At 56.0% G+C, this 27113-nt stretch overlaps 3 protein-coding genes across 17 annotated transcripts in view; 2 read left to right on the top strand and 1 right to left on the bottom strand.

Annotated features, from left to right (window-relative positions):
• POGZ (pogo transposable element derived with ZNF domain) overlaps positions 1-6116 on the top strand; it is a 39448-nt gene extending 33332 nt beyond the window's left edge. For all 14 annotated transcript variants that reach the window (XM_052797845.1, XM_052797846.1, XM_052797847.1 and 11 more), the window contains 5 exons: positions 514-654; positions 1284-1343; positions 1600-1712; positions 3097-3121; positions 3264-6116. In XM_052797845.1, coding sequence (XP_052653805.1) covers positions 514-654; positions 1284-1343; positions 1600-1712; positions 3097-3121; positions 3264-4836 — 1912 coding nt within the window. In that variant the 3' untranslated portion in view covers positions 4837-6116. The remainder of the gene's footprint in view (positions 1-513; positions 655-1283; positions 1344-1599; positions 1713-3096; positions 3122-3263) is intronic.
• Positions 6117-7303: 1187 nt separating this feature from the next.
• On the bottom strand, positions 7304-10245 carry PSMB4 (proteasome 20S subunit beta 4). The gene is made up of 7 exons (XM_052797841.1): positions 10085-10245; positions 9513-9719; positions 8964-9110; positions 8702-8783; positions 8494-8610; positions 7866-7954; positions 7304-7442 (listed from the first exon to the last, which is right to left on the bottom strand). Exons 1-7 carry the CDS (start codon positions 10204-10206, stop codon positions 7430-7432), a joined length of 777 nt encoding a protein of 258 aa, XP_052653801.1. The 5' UTR covers positions 10207-10245; the 3' UTR covers positions 7304-7429.
• A 449-nt stretch (positions 10246-10694) lies between these two features.
• Positions 10695-26719, top strand: CGN (cingulin). 2 transcript variants are annotated; one of them, XM_052797837.1, is made up of 21 exons: positions 10695-10815; positions 16401-17449; positions 17609-17709; positions 17997-18066; positions 18276-18371; positions 18687-18838; positions 19141-19282; positions 19365-19577; positions 19934-20082; positions 20355-20496; positions 20583-20783; positions 21030-21236; positions 21320-21577; positions 22082-22252; positions 22363-22524; positions 23066-23155; positions 24395-24478; positions 25392-25510; positions 25602-25710; positions 25834-25997; positions 26090-26719. In XM_052797837.1, exons 2-21 carry the CDS (start codon positions 16424-16426, stop codon positions 26229-26231), a joined length of 3798 nt encoding a protein of 1265 aa, XP_052653797.1. In that variant the 5' UTR covers positions 10695-10815; positions 16401-16423; the 3' UTR covers positions 26232-26719. The 2 variants fall into 2 exon arrangements, with proteins under 2 accessions (XP_052653797.1, XP_052653796.1); XM_052797836.1 differs by lacking the exon at positions 10695-10815 and adding an exon at positions 15965-16143.
• The last annotated feature ends 394 nt before the right edge of the window (positions 26720-27113 follow it).

The raw sequence follows: 27113 nt of genomic DNA, 5'->3' as shown, positions 1-27113 counted from the left end.
CAAAGGAAATGTAGTTAGCTTTTTAATGCCACAGTGATGGGTAATACGGTCCTCGGCACTGGACAGCTGTGTCTTACCAGTTGCCAAGGAAACTTTATGTGAGGAGAGCCTAGCTTCCCACAAAACCAGGATTAAGTCATGTTATGAAAGCCCTTAAGGTGAAACTGCAAAATATAGAATTAGCTAGGTGCTTTTATAGAAACAATGGAATTTCATCAGTATAAGGGCTTTCTGCCCACCCTGTGTCCTGCTGCCTTGTCTTCAATACTTTTTTTTTTCTTTTTTTAAAATTTATTATCCACTTTTTTAAATTGTATATTCCTGCCTACAGCAAGTGGGAAGTGTTTAGCCTGGCACCGAGGCACCCTAGGAAGCTAGGGTACAAGATGAGACTAGCTTGACTGGAGACTTCTGAAAGTTTACATGCCATTAAATTCTTCTCTGTCCTGATGATTGTTATAACTCCAAAGATACCTGTTCAGACACTAATGAAAATATCCCTCTTATCTTCAGGAGTGTCCTGGGGAGGCAGACTTGTCTGGAGTGCAGCTTCGAAATCCCCGACTTCCCAAACCACTTTCCCACCTACGTGCACTGTTCACTATGTCGCTACAGCACTTGCTGCTCCAGAGCTTACGCCAACCACATGATCAAGTATGTGTGATTCTTTGAACGCTGTAGTAGAAAATCCTCCTGCCTGAATGCAGTAGCACCTCTATGTCTGTCTGTCTGCACTGTAAGAAAGGAAAATTCCAGTTCACTGCAATGGTTTCTAAGACATTGGACATGTATTCTGTATCAGCACAGACATGGGCGGTGGCTTTCAAATGAGATTAGAAAACTGAGTGCAAGAGCTGAGATTTGTTCCAAGCCATCAGTATTGTAGCTAATGATGTGTACTGCATGCTGCTGCAGAAAACTCATTTTTCAGTGCTCCTAGGATTTCTTAAAAATTCTCAGATTTAATAATTTAAAAATTTTAAAAAGGAAAAAAAAAAAATTTCTGTGCTTCTACAAGCCTGTGGTTTGTACAGGACCGTGGATAGACCACAGAACAGGATGGCAGAACACTCCAAAATCCAGGCATTTTTAAATGTTGCTGTACAGGTTTTTTTTACTTAGACACAGAGTTTTTGTTTCCTTGAACACAAGAGTGGCAGACAAAATATTATTAAAACCAGGATTGCATCTGTCTTTGTAAATGTGCTGTATTTTGCATAGTTTTATAGCTGTTTAAGTACCTGGAATAATTCTGACATTTAATAAATTCTTTTGTCTTACAGCAACCATGTTCCTCGGAAGAGTCCAAAATACTTGGCTTTGTTTAAAAACTATACTGCCTGGTAATGGAAAACTTGTCATCTTATTTTAATCACCTGGGAATCTAATGTGCATTCAAAATATGTTGAATTAAGGGCAATATGGTGAGACTCCCACTGCCTTCCAGTGGGTGTTAATGTTTCAGGGTGGGGACACTGCCTGTATGCACTGGAGGGTGATGGTTTTTTCCTAACTGTTAGTGAGGGGATGTACATATTTTCATATCTGATACTGATGCTAAACTCACTTCTCTCTCCCCCCCCACCCCCTTCCTTCCAGTGGTGTAAAGCTGTCCTGTTCCTCTTGTCTCTTTGTAACATCTGAGGGTGATGCAATGGCCGAACATCTGGTCTTCAATCCATCACATGAGTTTAGTAACATTATTTTCCGAGGTAAGAGTTTGAAGAGGAGCAGAAAAGTTACAAAAAATTAATGCAGTTCTGTCATGGTTTAACCCCAGCCAGCAACTAAGCACCATGCAGCTGCTCACTCACTTCCCCCCTGCCCACAGTGGGATGGGGGAGGGAATCGGAAAAAAAAAGTAAAACTCGTGGGTTGAGATAAGAACAATTTAATAGAACGGAAAAAAAGAAACTAATAATGATAATAGTAACACTAATAAAATGACAATAGTAATAATAAAAGGATTGGAATATGCAAGTGATGCACAATGCAACTGCTCACCACCTGCCGACTGACACCCAGTTAGTTCCTGAGCAGCAATCCCACTACCCCCACTCCCCCCAGTTTATATACTAGATGTGATGTCACATGGTATGGAATACCCCGTTGGCCAGTTGGGGTCAGCTGCCCTGGCTGTATCCTGTACCAACTTCTTGTGCCCCTCCAGCTTTCTTGCTGGCTGGGCACGAGAAGCTGAAAAATCCTTGACTTTAGTCTAAACATTACTTAGCAACAACTGAAAACATCAGTGTTATCAACATTCTTCTCATACCAAATTCAAAAACATAGCACTGTACCAGCTACTTGGAAGACAATTAACTCTATCCCAGCTGAAACCAGGACAAGTTCATAGACTCCAGGTCAAATACATCTTTGTTTAGCATCGGGCTGAGCACTTGCTGAGTCCTGAGTTCTGATAAAGTGATAAAATGTATGTTGGGGACCTTCTGTAACTGCCTGAATGAATCTTCATTGTTATGGAGATTGGAGAGTTAAGCTTTAAGTGAGGCCGGCTCTGCCTGGAGCTCAGCTGTATCACTGCTGTTCTCATGAGATCTTCCCAGGGAGAGACAATGCCGAGGGCTTCAGCAAGTTCCTTTGTTCCTCCGAGACATCATTGTACCTCCATGACACTGGGAGGCCTTAAGCAGCTGCTGATGCTGGGTTTTGAATAAAGCCTCAGAGCAGCATTCCAGCCATTGGCGGTGAATAACTGCAACTTGCAAAACTTATGGGCATTGCCTGCAGGGATCTGGCCAAAGCTGAGCTTTCCTAACCAAACTCCTCGTGTTATTTCAAATGGACAGGGAGTTTTGCTGTTTGCTTTAAGGATTGCTAATGAGTGTGGCTCTGCCCAGTTGAGCAGTTTCCACTTGTTGGCTTGGATGTGGTAGTACTTGGGTGTGGGAGGAGGCTGGGGTTTGAACGGTTGGATGAGTATTGGCTGTTCCTGCAGCAGGTTGGGATGCTTTGGACTAAGAGACAAGAGGAACACTGATCCTCCTTTCTGTAAGAGGACTTGTTTGCTTGCACAGACTTAGTGTTTGTTTGCTAAGCTACAAATGTTTTTTGTTGTTTTGTTTTTCTTAACAGGGCCTACTTGGATATCACATTCCAGGTAAACTGTTTTCTAAACTTTTATCTGCCATCATCTGTTTCAGTTTGTGGGGTTGGGTTTGGCGTTTTTTCCATTGGTTTGTTTTCCCTCAACAGCTTTATTTTCTTAGTGTTAAGAACGTTCTGTGTTCTCTCCCTTCAAGGCACATTCAGCCCCAGGACAAAAGCATGAAGAACACATGTCCTACCTATTCCCCAAGTAAAGCTGCTACTGTGAAAACAAAGTCTATGTTACCTGCAAAAGATGACCTGGAGCCTGAACTGGCACCAACAGCCTACAACAGACCTCTGGTCTGCCAGGAAGAAGAGTGCTTAAATATTGATGCTCAAGACGACGAGCAGCCAACAAAGGAGCCTGAGCCTGCAAGCAAAAAGGAGCAGCTGTCAGTAAAAAAGCTGCGAGTTGTACTGTTTGCTTTGTGCTGCAACACTGAACAGGCTGCAGAGCACTTCCGAAATCCTCAGAGGCGGATCAAGCGCTGGCTACGAAGGTTTCAAGCTTTCCAAGAAGAGAACTTGGCATCGCTGTCAGAGGGCAAGTACCTCAGCTTAGAGGCTGAAGAGAAACTAGCGGAATGGGTCCTCACACAGAGAGAGCAGCAGCTGCCTGTGAACGAGGAGACTCTCTTCCAGAAAGCCACCAAGATTGGCCGATCCCTTGAAGGTGGCTTCAAGATCTCTTATGAGTGGGCGGTGAGGTTCATGCTACGGCACAACCTCAGCACGCATACTCGAAGGGCAGTGGCTCACCCTCTCCCCAAAGATGTAGAGGACAATGCCAGTTGCTTCATCGAGTTCGTGCAGCGGCAAATCCACACTCAAGACCTGCCTCTCTCCATGATTGCAGCCATCGACGAAATCTCTCTTTTCCTTGATGTGGAGGTGCTGAGTAGCGATGACCGGAAGGAGAATGCTTTGCAGACGGTGGGAACTGGGGAGCCCTGGTGTGATGTTGTCCTCACAATCCTCGCCGATGGAAGCGTTCTCCCAACACTGGTCTTCTACAGGGGTCACGTACAGCAGCCCGCCAATGTGCCGGAATCTATCATGTTGGAAGCGAAGGAGAACGGATACAGCGATGATGAAGTCATGGAGTTGTGGTCGTCCAGAGTGTGGCAGAAGCACACGGAGTGCCAGAACAGCAAGGGCATGCTCGTGCTGGATTGTCACCGAACACACCTATCAGAAGAAGTACTTTCCTTGCTGAGTGCATCCAGCACTCTGCCGGCTGTTGTCCCTGCTGGATGCAGCTCCAAAATCCAACCTCTAGATGTTTGTATAAAAAGGACTGTGAAAAATTTCTTGCATAAAAAGTGGAAAGAGCAAGCCAAGGAAATGGCGGACTCCACGTGCGACTCGGACATTCTTCTCCAGCTGGTGTTATGCTGGCTGGCAGAGGTCCTGGAGGTCATTAGTGACTCTCCTGAACTTGTGCAGCAGTCCTTCCTGGTGGCCAGTGTGCTGCCTGGTCCGGACGGCACGGCCAACTCGCCCACACGCAACGCCGACATGCAGGAGGAGCTGATTGCCTCCCTGGAGGAGCAGCTGAAGCTGAACGAGGAGCAGCAGGAGGAGGTGGCGGCTGAGGTCCAGGATCGGACCCAGGCCGAGGAGTCTGCAGACCCAGAGATCCTCCATCAGCTCTTCGAAGGGGAGAGTGAGACTGAATCATTTTATGGCTTTGAAGATGCTGATTTGGATCTGATGGAAATCTGAGCACTGATCTGCGAATCGTGATCCAGAAAGGGTTATTTTTTAAATAAATGTTGGATGAGACCATTACACTTCCCTGTGGATTTGTGGGTTTAGGAAATTCGTAGGCGATCACTCAGATAAATAGCCATTTATGCTGTTCATTTATAAGTTCTGTGCTTTTTTAAAAGAAAAATCACTGTGTTGGTATTTTCAGAAAATATATTGTGGGTGAATATTTTTGCGTTTTCTTTACCTCACTGTATCATAGTTTCTGTTTTTATTGTGCAGAAATGTTTTGAATTATACATTTGTCAATGTGACCATTTCTAAAGAAAGGAAAAAAAATATGTAGCTAATGAACCAGTATATAAATCTTTTTGGTTGTCTTAACACAGATTTTTTTTTTTTTTTTTTTAACACTTGACCCAGAGATTTAGGTTTCTGTGGAAAATTTAGATATGAGTTATTGCTCTAATGTGTGAACCTTCTGTAATTGGCCATTAAGATTTGGGTTTGGTTTGGGGTTTTTTTGTTTTGTTTTGTTTTTTTTTCCTAAAGAAGAGTAATTGTTTTGCTTGTGAATTTGGACGTGGGGTAAAAACACAAGCGAAAGCATTTTGCCTGTTCAGTGCCAGCAACGCTTCTTGGGAGCCATGACACTTTGAACTGGGGTTGAACGGAGATCCGCAGTCAGGGAGTCAGGGGCAGTGCTGACCCAAACCTCTCGCTTTCCCATTGACTTTCTGACATGGTGCGGTGGTTCCTCTCCTCCATCCAGGAAACCACCCGGCACCCACCTTGCTCCAAAGAATTACTGATGGAGGGTACACGGTGGAAGAGGAAAGTCCAGTCTGTCTTGATCTTCCTGTACAGTAGGTGGGAGTTAAAACTGTACGGACCATTAAAACGTTGACCTTTTAACTACTAGTAGTTGATAGACCTGCTTTAACCAGTGGCATCAGACACTACGTTCCTTAGAATTAGCAATCTGACTTAATGAAACAAACTGTGACGTGCACAAAAAGAAGACGTTTGTTTTTATTTTTCACTGCCAGCTTAAATTTTTCTACAATTTGCATGTTTGAGGGTTTTTTAATTGTATGTATTATGGTATAAATGGAAAGCATTTTGACATACAGAATTCAGAAGCACCTGCACCTTTCTGTTTCCATAGAGGTTTTGTGAACCTTCCCTATTACCTAAGGAAAGCAGGAGGCAGCATGTGCAGACCTGTAAATGGTTCATCTTTAAAATGTACATAAGTGGAACATTTAATAAAACCAGGGAAATGGATTTATAAACATGTGTTTTTATTATGAAGAACTATTTAACTCTTGTGATATCGTAATGCTTAATATAAAGTGCATCATGAATTCCTCTGCACCATGTGAGAGTGAGCCTGCGGTGTGCCATGTCTCAGCTGTGCCTGGGTTGCAGGCTGAGTTCCCTCTCTGCGTGTGAGGGGACACAGACTCGTTTAGCATGTCCTGAAGAAACCCAGAGATGGGATAGTAATTAAATGTGTTTACATGTCATTAACACTTGAGGCAGACTTCTGTCCAATTTACATTTCTGCCCTTTAACTATACAGTAGGTTCAATGGAACAACCTACTCTCCCCAGTAAGATTTTTTTTTTTAATAAAAGTCTGAAAAATCATTAATAAAATACTCTCCTGAATAAATATTTTTACTGTTGTTTATCTTGGGTAGTAGTAAATACCACTCAATATTATTTATGAATTTATTTCATATAAGGCTAAGAAATACTCAGTTCAGCCCTATCTGAAGTACATGTAACACCATTTTGTTACTATCTGCCTGTAGCCTATGGGGTTGGATGGAGGTGCAGCTCCTCTAGCTGCTTGCAGGGAGCTGCAGGGCCATTGTCTTTGATTTTTGGAGCCCCATGTATCCCAGGATATCCTGCTGTCGGTCAGCAAAGGCGTAACTCCAGGTTTTCTTTTGTTAGGGCAAATCCTAAAGTAACTTGCATATTTAACTTAAGATTTAGCAAACAGGTACTGGCCAAGACTAGTGCTAATCCTGGTGTCCCACAGGTAAAACATTCCAGCTACTGCTCTTCAGCTGTCTCATATAGCAACACAAACCTGCAACTCACAAACCTTTACTAGAGTGGAGACATGGCGAAAGCAATCCTTGTCATGGTCACATCCAGCAGAGAGGAGACCATGGGTGCTAATGAGAGGTAGTTAGGGAGCACGTGCGTGCGTGCACACACACTCTCTCTCTTGATCCCCACCTAATAAAGGGACTGCCAGGTCAGATACAGGAGGTGGACAGTACCTACCAGCACCCCAACCAAGAAAACAACAAAAGCCGTTTTTCTTCTTGCTGCCATTCTCCAGCAAAAATAAGGACTTGCAGCTGTTGGTGACCTTCACTGTCTGAAACCAGGAGAATTCCTGAAGTTGGTGCTTCTAGAGCATCCCACAAACTCAAGCCCAACTGTAGCACAAACACACAGGCTTGTCTTAACAGGTTTATTTCATTTCCAAAACAAGTCAGATCAGAGCTTCAAAAGGAGTAACCGATTTACAGCATATATAAAGGGTGATAATGTGGACACCACAGCCTGGAGGAGCTCTTCAGAGATCATTCAAAGCCACTGCAAGAAGATATTTTGATAAGGTCAGGATACTACACAACCTGCATGCAGTCAGCATCTCACTAAGAAAATCAACACTTTCGCTTTTATCAGGTGCTGCCTGTCAGCAACACTTGTTCTGAGGAGGTGCAAAGGCAGCAAAGTAGATGGTACATCCACAAAAAGCTTGCCCATTCCAGAAGGAACTCGCACTAACGCCTGCAGGCCCTGGCTGTAAAGGGGAGAGCGGCCAGGCAGAGCAGAGCCCAGCGCTGCCTCCTGGTTGCAGCGGGGGATCAAGGAGACTCCTACCGAAGCATGCGGCAGGGACGTTATCCCGCAACGGCTGCGCATCCCACGGCCTTTATTAACCACTTTATTTTGCGCCTTCAGGATTTGCCAGACTGCCAACTCACAGACCGAGAGCTCAAAGTGAGGCATTACCTGACAAGGTGTGCTATGTCCCAGTTGGCTTCCAGGGTCAGGGGTCCCTCCACCTCCACGCCTTTCTCCGTTGCAATAGCTACTTCATACTGAGGAGAGAAAACATTGAAAGTTCACAGTAAAGCCTGAATTCCATACCTGAATTGAAGATGGGCCCTGTGAAAGCTCCAATCAGTAAGTCAGTAATAACAGCTGTCCTTTAAACGCCTTTGTTTTAACGTGGCTTTGCATTCAGTAACATTTTACTTTTTCCTTGGCAGGCAAGTCAAGGTAGTTGATAGTAGTAGACAGAAACACTTCAAAGCAAAAAGACTGCAGCCTCTGGATACTACAGCTGTGGGGATGGGAGAAATATCATCAGGTCTAAGAAAACACCAGAGATGAGCATCACTCGGACTCAAACAGCTCTTCTGAGGCTGCAGGACACAAGGGGAGACTGGCTATGGAGGACAGCTTTGCTAACAGGACCTCTTAGTGTACCCCACCCCTGCCAACTCAGTGAGTTACTGCAAGGATTCCCAAGATCAGGGACAGAAGACAAGCTGGGGTGAAGACTGGAACATCACCCTGAGGTGCAGAGCAGGCACACCAGCTCTCCAGTCATGGCACGTCAGAGCGGAGCACTTACCCTGTTGAACGATCGAGCATCTCTGTAATACAAAATTTTCATGCAACGCTCAATCAAGTCACGGGCCTCTTCCTTCGTCAGGCTGGATTTCTTCTCCAAGACTTCTCTCATTAATGGCTGGGGAAAAAAAAAATAAAATCCAATACTCGACAGCTCAGTTCACCCAGTGCTGAGGTCACTTTAGCAGCTGAGCAAGAGTGTACTCTACCTGAGCTAGGTACGCTCCGTAACCCGTGGCAAGCGTAGGGGCTTCATAGGCAACACCGAGCATGTCCACGTAACCTAGGAAGCTGAAGGGACAGATCTGTGAGCATGGCAGCTGCACAGGCAAGGCTGTGTCAAGGAGAGACTCGGCTTTTGAGCGGCTGCACCCAGCCAGAGACCTCTCCGAATCCCGTGCTATGAGAAGCAGCCCCAGGGAAGGACGTGCAGTAACCATCACGCACTCCACGTTGCTCATCTTTGCTCACCTCTCGCCATTGTAGTAGCCTCCGATGACAACAGTGTTCCAAAGCGGATTTATCTTGGACCTCCGGTTGTACATGACTCTTGTCAGCCAGGAATGAATGGCTTTCGGGCTGTAACTGTGACCATCTCCCAACAGCTCCTCGTCGATTCTAATTTAGGTAGAAATTTCCCCCAATTAAGAAAAGCTGGAAACCACGCAGCTAAAAGAGCAGCAGCCCACCTCTAGCTGCACCCCCAGCAGGACAGAGTACACCCCCTGCAAAATCCCCACAGGCTGTTTTCAAACAAAACCTTACAAGAGGTCAATCAGCCAAAGGCCACAGAGAATAACTGACACCGGTTCTCCACAGTGCTCAGCAGAGAATTTGGAGAAGATGCCTGTACTGAAGTGATTGTCAAAGGACAAGGGGGATTCCAGCTCAGTTTTATCCCTGCTCAGGGAATGCATTTAATTACATTTCAGTCCTTTGAGGACTGGGAAGAGAGAGCAGCACAGCACAAACCACAGCACAGTCAGGGCTTGCCCAGCAGCCTGGTACAGGAGAACTTACACCATCTGGTCAATGATCTGCTTGAGGTACTGGAAGTCAGCGTAGTCGCCAGACGCCCCCAGCATGGTGGTGTCGTTCACCTTCAGGAGCCTGGAGATGCTGCGGAAGCGGGCGAGGGAGCCGTAGGAGCCCATCATGTCCGCAGCGATGATCACCCCCCCGTCGAACTTCACTCCCAGCACCGAGGTGCCCGTCACCATCGGGCTCCTGAACACCCAAATGTCAGCGCTGACCCGGCACCAGGGAGGCCCTGGACTCGCCTGGCTCATTACTCCTCAACTCACCCCCCTGTTTCCCCTCCCAGCCCCATTTCTTCCCTCCCAGCCCTCTCCCTACTCCCCCAACCCCATCTCCCCCCACCCCGCCCCCCCTGCCCCCCCAGCACTGCTCTTCCCAGCCCCCCTGTTTCTCCAGTCGCCCCAGTCTCCCCATCCCAGATCCCAGAAGCCCTCCCCCGCCCCTCCGCTCCCTCCCACCTCGCCAGAGCCCCCTTCGGCCCATCCCCTCCCAGTAGCCCATCCCCAATGCCCCCACATTCCCACTCCCCTTAGCCCCCCCCCCCCCGCACTCACAGCGTCCGGGTGAAGGGCAGGACGCCGGCGGCGGGGCCAGGCCCGCCAGGAACGTACGTCTGCCCCGGGGCCGGGCCCCCGGCCCAGAACGGCGGCGGCGCCCACGCTCGCCCGACCTCCATCTTAGTCACGGTGCGGCCCGCGCTGCGCAGGCGCGGAGGAATAACGGCCGCTCCCGGCCGCCGTAGGCCTAGGCGAGGCGGCACGGCGCCATCTTGGGCGTGGCCGGAGCCAGGAGGAGAGGGAGGCTCCGGGCGCCATCTTGTGTGTGGCGGAACTCTCTTGCGTGGGCTGTGGATCGCCCCTTCGTGCCGGGGGCCTCGCCCCCGCCCTGCTGCAGGCCCGGGGGTCACTCCGCTGTCCCTTAAGGATCGGGGGCCGCAGAGGCCCCGCGCCGGGGGGACGGCAGGGCCTGGGACCGTCCCCGCCACACCGTGCCCTGGGCGAGCGAGGCGGTGCCGCAGCACGAAGGCGCCGCTGCCCCGGACGCAGCTCCCTCCCTAAGATGGCGGCGTTCCGCCGGCGGCACCGGCCGCCTCACGTGATCTCCCTCCCGAGGCGGCCCGTTAGCCGGCGGGGGCGTGGCCAGGGGCGTGGCAGATCGGGGTCTGTCCCCGCCCCGGGGCGGGGCCGGGCGCGGCGCGGTCCAACGGGCGGCCCCGGGGGCGGGGCCTGGGCGAAGGTAACAGGTTGCAGTGGGCAGCGGCGGGGAGTGGAGGCGGCGGCGGGCGGTGAGTGCGGAGTGGGGAGGACCCCATGGCAGCGCCTATAGGGCTTGGGGCTGTAGGGGTCGCTGTCCTGGGAGGGTGTCCTGCCCCATGGCAGAGCCCATAGGGGCTGGGTCTATAGGTGTTGTCCTTCCTGGGCCGTGCCCCACCCTATGGCAGAGCCTATAGGGGCTGGGGCCATAGGGGCTGTTATCTCTGGGGTGTGCCCTGCCCTATGGCAGAGCCTATAGGGGCTGGGGCCATAGGGGCTGTCCTTCCTGGGCTGTGCTCCGCCCTGTGGTGGAACCTATAGGGGCTGGGCCTGTATGGGCTTTCCTTTGGAGGGGGGGATCCTTGCCCTATAGAAGATCCTATAGGGGCTGGCTCTATGGGGGTCCTTGTCCTTGGCGTGTGCTCCACCCTATTGCAGTCCCCATAGGGGTTCTTCTCCCCAGGGTGTGACCTGCCTTATAGCAGATCCTATAGGGAGCCCCAGGCTGCTGCCCCGGTGAGGGACCTGGGTTGTCCCTATTTTCCTGGCTCTGCTCCATCAGGGACCTGCTGTCCCCTATAGCCCCTACAGGAACTGCCTTTACCTGCCGTCTGTGGGGACTGTCCCTTCCGTAAGGGATCTGCATTTCCCTATGGAAGTTGTATCTGCAGGTGCTCTTGTCCTTTGAGGAGCAGTCCCATACATGGACCCAATAGCATCCCTCTATAGGGCCCTCTGTAGGGGCGGCAGTAGCCATCACTGCTTCTCCTCATTAGCATGGAGATAATCAACTCCTGCCTTTTCTCACCCGGAGCCATGAGTCACAGGAGGGCGAGTTCCATCCCGGAGCCAGGAAAAAGCCTTTTGGACCTGGCAGGTTCAAGGGAAATTTTGCACCAGTGCGGAAGCGACGTGGCTGCTGCGGCCAGGGCCCTGCCCCGCCAGAGTCCTGAAGCTTTAATGCAGGGAGCTGCCCTACTTCGCCAGGCTCCCGGGGCAGTATTTTTAGCAGCCTGTTTAAATAAGAAAGAAAAATCTAGGGCTTGGGTGTCATCCCTGCTGCCATCTGACTTATTTGCTGCCTCAAGACTTATTTGCATCTTGAGGTCCCAATGCACCGCGTCTTGCTAACCCATCCCCATCCTCTGACCCCTGTTGCAAGCTTTTGTTTGGGAGGGTGTTTATGGCTTGCTCAGGGCTGGCTTTCCTCTCCCACCACCCCAACCAGTTGAGCTGGTTTGGAGTGGAGCTGGATTTCCATCTCCATCCCTGGAGACAAGGTGCCGTTTGCCGAATGGAGCCCCCTTGTTTGCCGACGGAGCCCATCACCTGCCGTGTAGTGGCTGCAGTACTTGCAGCATCTCCCCTCAGCATTGTCTTTTTAGGGGTGGGAGCTGCAGCATCACCTCTGAGGGCACTGCCCCGGGGACGGAGGTTCTGCAGTCCCCACGGGGTCAGTGTGATGCCTGTGCACTCGTGTTTGTGCTGCCTGAGCTGGCCCTGGGGATCGCAACGATACGGGGAGAGACGGGGATCCCCAGTTTGGGGTGAAACCAGAGCATCCGAGCCTTGCAGCACTGGAGACCTGTGTGGATCCACGTTATGTCCTCGGGGCTCTTCCTTGCTCCCTGCCAGTGTCCCCCAGGAAATATTTATCCCCATGAGCATGCGGATCAAAATAATTCTGGTTTCAAAGGCACAACTTGCTTGGAAACCAGTAAACCAATCTGATCGGTGCTGCAGTAAACACGTTATGGTGTGGGTTGTGCCACACTGGTGGTTTCGGGGCACTGCAGTGGAGCGCTGCCCTCGGCATGACGGTGGAAAGCATGGTTTGGTAACGGATCTGACCCAGAGAGCGTAGTTTGGCAACAGGTCTGACCCTACGGTGTTGGAGCAGTGTCCCACAGGAGGGACAGGGCTTTCAGTTTCCAAAATGGGGCTCTGGGAGAGGCAGGGAACGGGATTTTCCAGTGTCTGGGTTGATGATTAACCAGAGGGCTCTGCCTGTGGCTGGGCTGGGATGCAAAGGAATTCGGTCTTTATCAGCTCCCGTGGGAGCCCCAGGGGACATCGCCTGTGGGGCGACCCTTATCCCCCATGGACAACCCTCTTCCAGCACCTGGCACAATGCTGGCATGCAGGCATCATGATGAGCCCGTCCTTGTTGTGTGACGCAGGTGCCCTGGTTTCGGGTTCCTCTGACCCGGCTGGCAGTGCACAGCTCACATGCTCGGCCGAGGATTTATCGGGGTTTCGGAGTTTGCGGGAGAGCAGGAATAGCCGGTCTCCGCTGGTGTCGGTGCGGGCTAGCCCGGTGACGGGCAGGGCGCAGGCACAGCTTGTGCTGCCTGCGCCTGAAATCAGCCTCGGACTTTGGCCCTGAGCAAAACCAGGGCTGCGTACAAACACGGTTGAGCGAGCAAGCAGCGCTGCAGGCAGGGCAGAGCTTTGGGGAAACCCTCGGTGGAAATAGCCTAAACCGTGCCAGGAGCCAAAAAACAGGTGATGGGGGAGAAATGCCACGTTTGTGCATCTCTGCTGGCCCCTTCCCCGCGATGTCGGTCTGGACATGAAGTGGTTTGGGATAATATGACAGCTTTTGCTTCCCGTGCTCAGGGGGTGCAGCAGCCACATGAGCTGACCTGCTCAGTTCAGACTGAGGTGGCTCAGAGATGGGCTCTGGCTTCAATGCAAAATGGGGCCAGTTCCTCGCTGGGGTCCCAGTGTGCAACTGCCCGCGGTCGGATTACCTGGCTGACCTTGATGGAGGAGGATCAGCCCGACCTGGCGCCATCACCTTTCCCACCTGGGTGTTTTTGGCTCTGGAAGGGAGCAGGAGAGCCGGGGCGAGCTCCTGCTCGGCGTAGGAGCCTTTTCCAGCACGGCCTGCAAATTGCAAAACAACTTTCTGGGTTAACATCGTCGGCACAAAGGGCTTATTGTGCCACCGATCTGGGCAAGTGGAGCTGGCTGGCCGCCATCCCCAGCGCTGCCGGCCGGCAGTGTGATGCCGGAGGTGCGTGACTGCCAGCAAGAGACCTCTCCTGCTGGTTTGCTGCCTGCCCGCTCCTGCCAGCTCTGCTCTTGCCTTGGCCGGGTGCGGGACCCCCACTGCTTGGTGCCGTGGTTGCTGCCAGCCTGACCTGGGGCAGGGTTAAGGTGTGTTGGAGTATGGCGCATGCCCCGGGGACAATAACCAGCCTATTTTTAGCCCCAATTCTCTATTCCTTCTGCTTCCAGGCTCCTTCCCTGCGGTTTCCAGTGAAATCCCCTCCCAGGGCTGTGTTTCCAGCCTGGGGCTTGGATCCGGCTCCAGCCCTTTATCTACAAGCTGGAGTCCTTCCAGGAGGAAGGAGGCATTCCTGGGAGTTTACTGGCTGGGGCCTGGCTCACCTGCTTCCTCCCAGCTCCCCAGATGCCTGGCTTGTGCCTCCAGAGCCCCCCCAAAACTCGGAGTGAAGCCGTGCATCTCAAGCTGGTGCTCCCTTGGAAAGAGCAAATCCTCCTCTCCCCAGTCCGGTCCTGTGCTGACTGGGTTTGACCCCAGCAACATCCCCAACCGCATCCGACCCCTGTGGTTATTCACCACCTGCTTCCCATCGTGCCAGGGCAGGGGCGGGCGGTGGGGCAGAGCTGCATCCTTTGCCAGCTGCGGTGATGCTGGCACAGACGGGGCTTTGCTCAGTGAGCCCCTGCCACACTGGCAATGCTGCAGGAGGATGCTGTGCCACCCCTTGCCACCCATCCAAAGGTCTTCCCAAGGCAAGTGCTGCACCCAGGGCTCATGGTTCTTACCCCAAGTGGTGGGGGCCAAGCCCGCTCCCCGCCCAGGCTGTGCCTCATCACCAGCTGTACTTTGGACACTGGCAGCTGTGGAAAATTCTGAATTTGCTGCCGAAGCTGGTTCCCTTTCCTCGGTTCACTGCTGCAGGTTGGTGGCCGTCCTGCTCCTCCCAGACCTGCCCCCCGTCCCTGTGGCTTGGAGGGGATGCTGCAGTGCCTGGAGGGACAGGACAGATGGGATTGGCTTTAGGGGCTCCTGCTGCGGGCTCTGGGCTGAGGGTGTATTTATAGAGGCTGGTGTCTGTTGCTGATCTCGTTAGCTGGACACCATGCAGGAATAATGAGCTCACGATTCAGGGGCTCTTCTCCCATCCCATGTGTTGGCTCCTGGGCTGTTTTGCCTGTGGAATAAATAGCTGGTCTCTTGCCTGCTGCTGCCTGCAGCTCCTGGTTGCTGCCCTCGCTGCCGGGTCTGGGGAGGGATGCAGGAGACCCAAAGGGCTTGTTGTGACTCCGGCAAAACGGAAGAGCCGCAGGAGCCATCCCTGCCAAGTTTGGCTGGGGGACAGGAGCAGACGGCGGTGGTGGGGAGCTGGCGGGGCCAGGGGAAGCAAATGACTTGTCCTTCCTGGCACTGCCCGGCGGGGTCTGTGCTGCACTTGCTGCTGCCTCCGGCCCATGCTGCTACTCCGGGCCCGGCACCTCTGGTGCTTTCCATCTCTCTGCAGAAAGCTGGGTCCCACGGCAGCAGGGCTTGGGCTCCGGCTTCTTCCCCAGGGTGGGCACAGGAGGAGGTGTGGGCTCAGGGTTGACGTAAGGACGTGGGAGAGACCAGCTGTGCTGGGCATCCCGCTGCTCCATCTGCATTCGTGCTCTATCCCTGCCAGCTCCCCGCTCTGGGCTGGGGCAGCTTTGGGGGCAATATCCAGACCTGAGCTGAAAGCATGGGGTTTGGGGTTTGCTTTTTTGTTTTTCTCCATGCATGTGATGTGTTTAAGCATCGCCCTGCCTGGCTCGGGGTCCCCTTGCATCCCGGGGTCCCCCTGGGACACCCTTTAGGGGACGCAGGTGCGAGCTGAGCGCTCAGCACCTCACTCCGCTCCCAGCATCCAGTTTATGTACAGCAGAGAGAGGAGCCGCTGCTGCTCCTGGTGCTCGGGGTGGGGGAAGCATGATGCCGCGGGGCTCAGGGGCTGATTTGGGGCTTTTTCATCACTTAAACCCCCTAGGTGCCTATAGGGGAGCTCATCCCCCTCCGTGTCATCAGCTGCTGCCGCTCTCCTGCTGGCTGGCATCACCCTGGGTGCCGCCAGGACCAAGGGGGAGGGTTACATCATGCTGTTCCCAATATGTCACTGCTCATATCTGTCCCCTCCCCATGGGACCCGGGCAGCTGCCCTGGCTGCGGGGACAGCGGACGCTGGGAGTGATGCTGAGGGACGCTGGAGCTCCGGCTACAGCGAGGCTGCGGCGTTCCGCAGGCACCTGGGAGGCAGCAGGAGCAGAGCCGGGATCTCTGCCTCCCCTCTGCATCCCCGGGGTCCTGCCACCAAGGGCGAGCGGCAGGAGACACGGTGAGGGTCTGGCTGCCGATGCTGTGTGCAGGGTGGGGGGGTTTTGCTCTCCCTGCCCTCCCCAGCGTCCTCCCGGGAGCAGCCGGGCGATGCCAATGCCGGCACAGCAAGACTTGTCCCCGTCCTGTCCTGAGGACGCTGCAGCGCTGGCACCGGGTGTCCGCTGGCACCTGTCCTCACGGGAAAGCACTGCCGGACCCTTGCCGAGCGCTGACTCTGATCTGAGGGTGACTCTGCTCCCTTTCTCCCCTGCCCAGGACCGCGGTGCTGAGCTCTGGGGATGGAGTGGCCGGTGAGCACGGCGATGGCAGAGAAGCAGAGCCCCGTGGACTACGGCGTCCAGATCCGCTTCATCAATGACCTGCAGGAGCCCCGGAGACCCCCCAAGGCACGGGGCAAGCCTAGCTCCTATGGGGTGGCGGTGCGGGTGCAGGGCATCGCCGGGCAGCCCTTCGTCGTCCTCAACAGCGGCGAGAAGGGCGGCGACTCCTTCGGGGTGCAGATCAAGAGCGAGGGCTCCTACCCAAACCCCCCCACCGGCCCCTGGCCCTCTGGCTCTGTCAGCTCCAACTCCGACCTGCCGGAAGATCCCTATGCCGGACGGCAGCCCAAGCGTGGCTCATCCTACAGCACCTCTGACGAGGAGACGAGCAGCATCTTGGCGACCTCCCAGCATGAGCCCAAATCTCTGCCAGGCAAACGGCTGCTTGGGGAGGAGCTGCGGAGGACTCAGTCCCACGGGGATCTGCCTGGTGCTGTCGCGGATGAGCCCTTTGCCGCTGGTGCTCCCCGGGCCAGCAGCAGCCAGCAGCACCGGGCTCTGGCCGGCAGCAAAAGCAGCAGCATGTTGAACATCGCACCGGAGTGGAGCAAAGCCTCTGGCTCAAGCATCATGGCCAAGGACCCCTCCTCAGACACAGAGGCTGCGGTGGTCACTGGTGGCAGCAACGTGGACACCAAACCCCTCTCCTCAGTGGATTCGCTCATCAGCAAATTCGACAGGAAGGTGCAGCAGCGAGGGCGGGTGGCCAGGAGGGGCCGGATCGCCTCGGAGGAGAGGAAGCGCTCCCAGAGCCTGGACAGCCATGTCCCCCACCGCGACGTGCCGGATGCCAGGGAGCTGAGCAGTGCACAGCACCAGGCCGGTGCCATTCACCCCCAGTCCTCCGTGCCCGCTGGCAGCCTGAGCCGTCCAAGCAGAGCCAGAGGGATGGAGGACGGGGGGACGAGGAGCCAGTGGGCAAACCGGCGCGTGGAGGAGACTGCGGCTGAGCGGCTGCAGAGCAAAGCCCAGGCAGAGCTGCAGGTACCAGGGGGCCGGATCCTGCTGGGATCACAAGGGTCACCAAGGGGGTCACTGGCACCAAGGCAAGTGCTGGCATCCTCCAGAGCAGTGGGACCTGGGGGGCTGGTGGAGGGACTCGTGCCCTTGCCAGAGATGAGCTTTTTTTATCCCTTGCGGCAGCTCAAATCCACCCCAGACCTGCTGCGGGACCAGCGGGAGGTCGCCCAGCCCAGCAGCACTGAGCACCCCAAGGAGCTCATCTACAGCATCCTGAAGGAGGGGTGAGCCCCCCAAAAGCCCCTCCAAGTGCCCCTGTCGCTCCCTGCCCCTTTCCAGAAGTCCCAGTGGTTGCGGCTGGGATGCTGCCCCTTTCCAGAAGTCCCAGTGGTTGCAGCTGGGATGCTGCGGGTTGGTTTTGGAGTGGGGATGCCCCTGTAGCCAGCTGGTGCTCAGGATTTTGGGGGAGCAAGTGGCAAAGCGCTGGGGATGTTCCTGCACCCTGGGCTCAGCCATGCCTCCGCTCCACCCCCCCATCCCCAAACGCTTCTCCCGGCTCTGATGCCCACAGGAGCAGTGAGGGCGAAATCTCCCTGAAGAGGAAAGCTGCCCAGCTGTTTGAGAAGATGCAGGAGCTGGCAGTGAGTCGGGGCCATCCTGGTGCTTGGGGGGACACTGCTTCCCAAGCCCCCCTCTGGGGGTCCTACCTTCCCGGCACCATGTCCCAGCATGCCAGGGATGGGACCACAGCAGCGTGCAGCTGAAAGGCAGTGGCTGGGGACTGAGCTGTGGCCCCGGGGGGTTGCAGCACCCTGAATCCACTGAGTGAGCTTGGGGGGGGTCTCTCCAGGCACCTGCCAAGGATGCGGCATGTTCCCAGCCCCAGCACAGGGAGCTGGCCAGGAAGGTGGAGGAGCTGCAGGAGAAGCTCAATGGGGAGACCAAGGTGAGGCCAAGCAGAAGGTTGAGGGGCTTAGGGAGACACGGGGTCACAGTTTACATCCCTGGGAGGGGGGGAAGCACAATGGGTCCCTGCTGTGAGCCCCTTTTTACTTGGGTTTGGGAGCCCAGGCAAGACCAAATCTTCTCCTGATCTGATTTACACCCCTCTGGGGTGTCTCAGGGATGCTGGGGGTGCAGAAGTCCTTCCCATCCCCAACAGACCCGGCAGAGGGGATGCTGGAGAGGTGGGATGGGAGCATCACTGACTGCTCTTCCCCCAGGAGGGGACGTAACTGGTGTTCCCCCGCTTTTCCCGCAGCTCTGCCAGAAGCTGGAGCTGATTAGGGAGCCGGTGAGGAGCAGCTCTGCTCAGGCGCTGGAAGCCCGGCTGCGGGAGGCCGAAGGGGAGAGCCAGCATCTGCGGGGGGGCCTGGAGAAGAAAACCCAGGAGCTGCAGAGAAGTTTGCAAGAGTAAGAGCTGCAGTCGCACTGCTGAACACGCCAGGGCTGAGGACGTTTGTCTGTCCCCGGTGGGGGGGGGCACAGAGGGTGGTGGGAGCATGGCAGGGGTGTTTGGAAATGCAAGGAGGGCTGGGGGAGTGCAGGGTGGGTGGCTGTCACCCCTGCTGTCCCCGTCCCCTTTGCCACACCAGGATGAGCTGCCCACCAGTGTAGATGCTCATGGGTGGGGGCTGCAGCCCTGGCCCTTTGGGGTGCAGATGTGGCCAGGGTCTCGTGCCCTGTGCTGTGAAGGACTCCGCGCTGCCCTCCAGGCTGAGCGAAGTGAAAACAGCCAAGGAGCAGGCGGAGACCCGTCTGGGTGACTGCGAGAAGCAGCTGCTGGCAATGCACCGAGAGCTCGACCGCCTGCACAAGGGCTCCGGTGCGTCCCCAGATGGTGAAGCCTTGTACAAGGTACGGTAATGGTTGCACCGGGGTGTGAGCATCCCCCTGTGTCCCTTCGCTGGCGCCGAGCCCGGCTGTCCCCTTCACCCAGGAACTGCTGGAGACCAGGGAGGAGCTGGAGGAGGCCCTTAGCTCCAAACAGCGTCAGGAGGAGCAGCTACGGCTGCGGGAGCGGGAGCTGACGGCACTGAAGGGAGCCCTCAAGGAGGAGGTGGCCAGCCACGACAAGGAGCTCGACCGTGTCCGGCAGCAGTACCAGAGTGACATGGACCAGCTGCGGCGCAGCATGGAGGACATCTCACAGGTCTGGCTGTGAGGAGGGCTGCTGGGGACAGCTGGTGGATGGGGACTTGCAGGCTGCAGCTGGGGAGGGTCTCTGCTTGGAGTCGTGTCCTTGAATTCCCCCTTTAAATGGTCCTGAGCTGGAAATGAGGTTTGTGTCCTGCCCCAAGAGCATCCATCTGCCCCAGCTCTCTCTGCCCCAGGGCGGAGACACTGTGGGGTGAGTGGAGCCGATTTGCGGAGGTGTGGAGACTTCCCAGATCCCTGCCTGGGTTCCCTGAGCTGGTTCGGGAGGATATTAACTGTGGCAGGACCTCAGCATTGTTGGAGCATCCTGCAAGGATGCTCTGCAGCTGAGTACTCCACACTGTGATCCAGGATCAGGCTAACCTGGAGTCGGAGAGGCAGAAGATCAACGCCGTGGTGAGGAACCTGCAGCGGGAGCTGGAAGAGAGCACAGAGGAGATGGGGCACTGGCGGGACATGTTCCAGAAGAGTAAGGACGAGGTCCGCAACACCAAGCAGGAGTAAGTGCCCTCACTGTGGCTGAGCTGGAGGCACGAGCAGCTTTCATGGAGGTCCAGCCACTTGTGACCATCTGGCATCTTTACTCCAAACGCCATTAAAATGGGTCGGGAGCTGGGATGGGGCTGGTTCTCCTCCTCCCCTGGGCATGTGGGGAGGAAGGTGATAGCCGAGCTGGGTGCTGCTCTCTAGGCATGCTGGGACTTGGGAGCGGGGGTGTGGGACACAAGGATGCAGGGATGGATTTGGATGGCCTCATCCTGCCCCTCTCTAGGCTGCTGCAGGTGAAGCTGGAGCGGGAGGAGTTGGAGGAGGAGCTGCGGGAGCTGCGGGAGCGCTTCGCAGCCGCCCGGGAGGAGGCAGACCAGGCACGGAGCAGCGCAGTGGACCCCAGCGAGCTGGAGGCACTCAGGAAGGTGGGTGACAAGGGAGGAGGTGCACGCAGCGCCAGGGACCGCGTCCAGCTCCAAGGGTCCCTGACCCCCAGTCCCCTCCATCCCAGGAGCTGCGGCAGGTGCGGGAGGCGCAGCGGGAGCTGATGGCAGAGAAGCAGAGCCAGGAGGAGCTGCTGCGGCAGCAGGAGCAGGAGCTGGCTGTGCTGAAGGGCACCATGCAGGAGGAAGCATCCAGCCACAATGGGGAGCTGGAGCAGTACCGCAGAGATTTGCAGCAGCTCCAGGAGGAGCGGGACGAGGCCACCAAGGTGAGTGCTAGGGGAAGGGGTTTGCCCCCACCCAGCCACAAGCCGAGGAGCGATCCCCACGGTGGGCTGCCCTTGCACCTTCCTGTGAGCCGCAAATTTCGCAGCTGTGGGGCGATGCGGCAAACCTGCAGCCCTGGATCCACCCGCTGTGGGTTCCTCCCAGTGGATGCAAGCCCAAACTGCCCCCCAAGACTCCTGGGTCAGTGGCTGGCCCTGGGTCCACCCCATGCCGTGGCTGCATTGCAGGCAAAGGCATCCCTGGAGAGTGCGCGGGAGGCATCGGAGCAGGCGAGGAAGATGGTGGAGTCCAGCCTGCAGGAGCTGCAAGAGCAGAACAATGACCTGAGGAGGAAGGCCATCAGGATGGAGACGCAGCTGAAGGAGTACGAGCGCTTGGGCAAGAACTGGGAGGGCTCCCAGGCACGGCTCAAGGAGAAGGTCACCAAACTGGAGGTACTGGGGCTGCAGCTGTTCCTGAGCTGCCCTGAGCTGTTCTCCTGCCATGGGAAGGAGTTTGAAGAGCCCTGTCTTTGCAGGCAGAGCGCAGGCAGATGGAGGAGTCACTGGACGAAGCCACGGAGCGGGAGCAGGAGCTGCTGATGGCCAAGCGGTTGCTGGAGACCCGCCTGGAGGAAGTGCAGCAGAGCCTGGCCCAGCTGACACAGGAGCACCAGGAGCTGAGCACATCCTACCAGGATGAGCAGAGGCAGAAGGAGCAGCTCAAGCGCACCAAGAGTGAGCTGGAAGAGCAGAAGCGCCTGCTCGACCGCACCACGGAGAAGCTGAACAAAGAGGTTGGGTGCCCGGGTGCCTCTGGGGCTGCTTGCACCCCCAGGACCCCTGTCCCATGGGGCATTGGTGCCATGACACCCATTTTCTGTGCCACGGGATGGGGATCTCCATGATGACCTCGCTGGGTTAGGGGAGGGATCCGGGACTTTGGGTATAGATCTCCTTTCCCTGCAGAGCCAGTTGGGAACGATCCTTCCCTGATGTCCTGGGAGACTTCCTAAAACCTTGCTGTCCCCAGGGATCAGCTTCCCTGGTGTCCCAGGGCCGTGTTGTCCCCTACCCTTCCCCAAGCGGCTCCTGCAAGAGCCCGGTGCCTGCTCAGAGCTTGGGGACATCCAGGCTGCTCTGGCAGGGCTTGCACCCCTCGCCATGATGCTCCTGAGCCCACGGAGCAGAAATGTCCCCCCCATCCCCACGGGTATCTTCTCCCACCTCGAGTCCCATCAGCTCAGGACAGGGCGCATAGGCTGGTCCCCAGCCCCTGAGCAGTCCCCGCTCTGCCGCAGCTGGAGAAGATGACAGAGGAGTCGCATAGCTCGCTGGCCATGCTGAAGTCGCAGCTGGAGGAGTTCAAGGAGAAGTCACGGAAGGAGATCACGGACTCCCAGAAACAAGCCAAGGATCGGGGCGCCGAGGTGGAGAAGATGCAGTTCAACATGGGACGGCTGCAGGACGAGGTAGGGCAAGGGCTGGCACATTGTGGGTCCCTGCGCAGTCCTCTCGGTCTCTCCATAGGGAGCCTGGGGACACGTCTCACTTGGGGATGCCTCTTCCCTTGATGCTGCAGGTTGCCCGGCTGAAGCAAGCGCTGCAGGACAGCCAGGCGGAGCGGGAGAATGTGCTGCTGGATAAGGAGGTGCTGCTCCAGCGGCTGCACAACCTCGAGCAGGAGATAGAGACCAAGAAGCGCTCCCAGGACGATCGCTCGCGGCACGTCAAGGCGCTGGAGGTGGGAAGCACTGCTCAGCGCCCCAAAACCGCTCATCCCGTTCCTGCAGTGCTGTGTGCTAACAGCAAGGGGCAGAGCTCACCCAGCCATCCTCCGTCCCACAGCTGCTGGGAAAGAGGAGTTAGGCAGCCTGGCAGCGCTGCGGGGGGTGTGCTATTGCTACTATTAATATTTACTAATTGCCAGCACAGCTGGCTTTGTTTTGCTCTGTCCAGCATTGCCCCGTGGCTTGGCTTGCTGCAGGCTGTTGCTTTGCGGGTTACTGTCCCCCGATGGGGTGGTGGGTGCACGGGGGTCTGCACAGCATCAAGCTGCTGTGTCTCATATCCAAGCATCTCCCTTTTCCTGCCTCCCAGGCTGTGTCAGAGCCTCCCGGGCTGGTTGGGTTTTGCTGGGTTGGAAGCGCTGTCGGAGCAAACTCCCTTCCTCCAGCATCCCAGCTCACCAACCTTGGCTGGCCTGAGCCCCTCCTGCCGCCTGTCCCCCTGCCCGCGGGGACCCCGAGGCCTGTGCTGACCCTTCTGGTCCCATCTGCTTGCAGGAAAAGTCCAAACGCCTGGAGGTGGAGCTGGACGAGGAGAGGACCACAGTGGAGCTGCTGACGGAGAGGGTCAACCGGAGCAGAGACCAGGTAGGGCAAGTGGTGCCGCCCTGAACCCGGCTGGTGCAGTGGCAGAGCCAGCCTCAGCTCTGGCAAAATAGCGCTGGATAAATTGGATCCTCGGGTGCAACTGGTCACCAGAGTTAAAACCCCATTAATGAGTCGTTAGCAAGCAGCCTGGAGCCCTCTGTCACTCGAGATGAGGGCGTCTGAAAAGCTGGTTCGGGCACAAACGGAAATCATACGAGCTTGGCACAAAAAAAATCCCCTGAAATTACAGGGTGAGGTTTGTGTTTGTGCAGGAAGTTGGGGCTTAAATTACGCCAGTCTCCAGGGTCTCCCCTCCCTCTTAACCCACCTGTTTATTACCTTCAAAGCCAGAGCTGGTGTTTGAGCTCTGCAAGCAGGCAGGAACTGCCTGCCGAGCCTCCCAGGATCCAGCAGTGCTGGGTTTTGCCGGGATCCCGGGATTGGCAGCTTCTCCGCTTATAGCCTGTCTGCCTCCTGCCCCACCAGCATTCAGCCTGGGGCTTGGAAAGGGAATTCCCAACCCTCAGGCTATGGTGAGCTGGTGAAATGGGTTGTTTTCCCATTTTTTCCATCTGAGAAATGGGCACATCCCAGGGGAAACTTTTTTCCAGTGAATCCTGGATGTCTGAAGCACGGGAGCTGCGGAGCAGTGATGTGCATGAAACCACAGCTGGGTTCGGCTTGGAAGTGGTCCTACTGGCTTTTGGGGCTGCTTGAATAAAATTCAAGCAAATTTTTATATAAACTCCAATTTCCTTTGCTTTAAAATAATGCACAAAGCTGCGTATTTCACCTCGGTCAACCTGAAAGAGGCCCTTGGGGTGGTTCTAATTTTGCTCCGTCGGTGGATCAAACCCATTCCTGCCCCCAGCATGGCCGCACTGCCGTGCCTGACGGTGCCGGGCAGATCTGGGAGCGCAGCCGGGTCTCCGAATCCCAGTCCAACCAGTTTAAACCCTCCAGTGGAAAATTGCAGCCCTTGTCTCTGGGCTGCTCGCCAGAATGGCAGTAACTAATTTAGGAAGGAACCAAAATCCTCTCGTTGGGGTTTTTTGGTGTTACTGATACTGGCTGTGTGCCGTGGGATGGCCACTGTGTGGCTGTTGGGTGCCCTGAGTCCACCCGTGCTCTGTAGCACTGGTGTCATTGGAAGAACTTGCGGTGGCCTCACCTCTCACCGAGCAAACGCAGCGGCGAAGGACGTGGCAAAACCAACTTATACTGTGTCCTTGTCCCCAGATTGACCAGCTGCGGGCAGAGCTGCTGCAGGAACGCTCCAGCCGGCAGGACCTGGAGTGTGACAAGGTCTCGCTGGAGAGGCAGGTACGGCTGAGCTGCAGAGGGGCTGGATCCAACCTCGCAGCCATGGGCGCAGCTGGAGGGCAGCTGGACCACTTGTCCTGTGAGGGATGCAGGGCAAAGCATCCTGGTACAGCCCCGCTCCTTGCTAGAGCACCCCTGGGAGAGGGACCATGTTCCCAAGGAGATTTTCCTGCTCTAAAACTCTCCCCCCCCTCCCCCCTGCTCTGGATATGGCCCGTCCCCATCCTCCCCAGGCCCCATCCCTGGCTGGAGTATCCTTGGAGCCGTCTGGCATCTCCCTGGGGTGGCATTCCTGCAGGATCCCCCCTTTCTTTGCAGTTCTCCCCCAGCCTGCACGGGCTTGCACTCCAAACTCTTCGTTACCTAACCCTGAGCTGGCTCTTAATGAGACAGATCAATGGGAACTAAGCTCCCCAAGCTGTTCTTGTTCCCGGTGCAGAATTGCAGCTGCCAAGAAAAACATGGGACTCCTATTGCTGACGCCACGGGGCCTGGCCCAGCGGCAGCCACCTTTGTTACCGCTGCCCAGTTGACGAGGCTGGGGCGACGCTGCTGTGCGGGACAGGGAGAGGATCTGGTTTTTCTGGTGCTTTTGGGGATTTTTTTGGCCAACGAGGGTGTTTAAGAGCAGAAACTGGGGAGCTGGGGGATGATGAGTGTCATGGAGCTGGCAGGGGCTCTTGCACCCAGTGGTCCCCAGCACATCCTGGTATCGCCTCATGCCCTGGCTGGTGCCAGCACAGCTAATTGCCATTATATAACCCAGCTCGTTATGTCTGCTCCTTGGGAAAGGGTTTCTGGGCCCTGACTCACCGCTGGGATTTACATAAGCAAGGCTCTGACCCTTTCCCCCTCCAGCTGGGAACACTGCAGGGGGTGACGGGGATGGCTTTGGGGTTTTCTCTCCCTGTAGAACAAGGAGCTGAAGAGCCGCCTGGCCAGCTCCGAGGGGCTGCAGAAACCCAGCAGCAACGTCTCCCAGCTGGAGGCACGGGTGGAGGAGCTGCAGGACAAGCTGCAGGCGGAGGAGAGGTATCGGCCACGGAGACCCCTGCCTCGGGGGGTGCCTTCGCCCTTGCCGGGTGCCAGCCCAGCTTGCCCATGACCTATTGCCTTTCTGTAGGGAGAAGAGCATGCTGCTGTCCTCCAACCGCAAGCTGGAGAGGAAGGTGAAGGAGCTGACCATACAGATCGATGATGAGCGGCAGCATGTCAGCGACCAGAAGGACCAGGTGGGTGGCGGACAGGAGCCCTCAGAGATGCCAAGTAGCTTCGGGACCCACCAAAGGGACCCTTGGGCGCTTGTCCTGCACCAGCCATCCTAATCCCATGGGAATTGCCCCGTCTCCCTGCAGCTGAGCCTGCGGGTGAAGGCCCTGAAGCGTCAAGTGGATGAGGCGGAGGAGGAGATAGAGCGGCTTGAGGGTGCCCGCAAGAAGGTGCAGCGGGAGCTGGAGGAGCAGCACGAGCTCAACGAGCAGCTGCAGAACCGCATCAAGGCGCTAGAGAAGGAGGCTTGGTAGGGGATGCTGGGCTGGAATGGGGTCCCAGCCCCAGGCTGGAGGGGGGTCCCAGCCCCAATGAGGGCTGACCCCTGTTCTCTATCTCCAGGCGCAAAGCTGCCCGCTCAGCAACCGATTCCTCCCTGCAAGATGACCAGCTCAGCTCAGACGAGGAGTTCGACAGTGCCTACGGGCCCTCCTCCATCGCCTCACTGCTCAATGAGGCCAACCTCCAGACTAGCTCCTGCTGACGCCTGCCCACGCCACCCTGGCTGCTCCATCCCAGAGCAGAGCCATGTCCTGAGAGCCAGGTGAGGGACCAGCCATGGATGCCGCTACTCAATGCAAAAACTCTTCTAATACCAACGACGTGAAGGAAGGTGCCGCTCAAAAAGTGGTGGGATGGGGAACCCACCCCAGATGCTGTCTTGCCTCTTCATCTTTATACGGGTCTCAGGCTGCGTTTGCACTGTGGCTTTTTGCCAGGAGGGGAGCTGCTCACCACGGCCGGTGTCCCCATTGGTGACTGGGTCCTGCTGGGAAACCATGGCCCTGGGGTCCAAGACACAGCCCCAGGGGATCAGGCTTCCATGGGGGCAGCCAGAGAGCAGGACTGGAGTGGCTGGGGGTACCCATGGTTCCAGCCACCCTGGTTTATTTTTATATGCAACTGCCCTTCGTCCCCCCGCTGCCCTTTTTCCTCTCCAAGTGCTATTTTAAATAAAATGGAGCATTTTAAGGCCTGTGGCTCATCATCTGTCTGGGGCTGGAGGGATGGTGCAGGCTCCGGCACGTCGGGCTGTGTGGCACCAGGCTCCTGCCTGATTCAGGGAACACAGCTCCTTCCTCGCTCCACTGGATCTGGCCTGGAGATAAATCCTTGTTATCGCTAATTAACAAGGATGGGAGTCTTGCCAAGTGCTAATTAGCGCCATTGCGTTGATTGGCAGGTGGTTACCACAGTTCCCCTCTGTGGCCTCGAGCAGGGCCAAGCTGGCTCCATCCCCAAGCTAGCGTGGGGCTGCGACAGTGCCCGTCAACCCAGCCAGCCCCATCCCTGCTGCCTCAGTTTCCCCTCCTGCACCCTGGTAACATTTAACCGGGATGGAGCCTCCGGGGATGGACACGGTGAC

The sequence above is a fragment of the Harpia harpyja genome, chromosome 9 (genome assembly GCF_026419915.1).
Source record: "Harpia harpyja isolate bHarHar1 chromosome 9, bHarHar1 primary haplotype, whole genome shotgun sequence".
Classification (NCBI taxonomy): domain Eukaryota; kingdom Metazoa; phylum Chordata; class Aves; order Accipitriformes; family Accipitridae; genus Harpia; species Harpia harpyja.
Note: the sequence above shows the minus strand (reverse complement) of the source record. Positions and strands in the feature narration are given on the sequence as shown.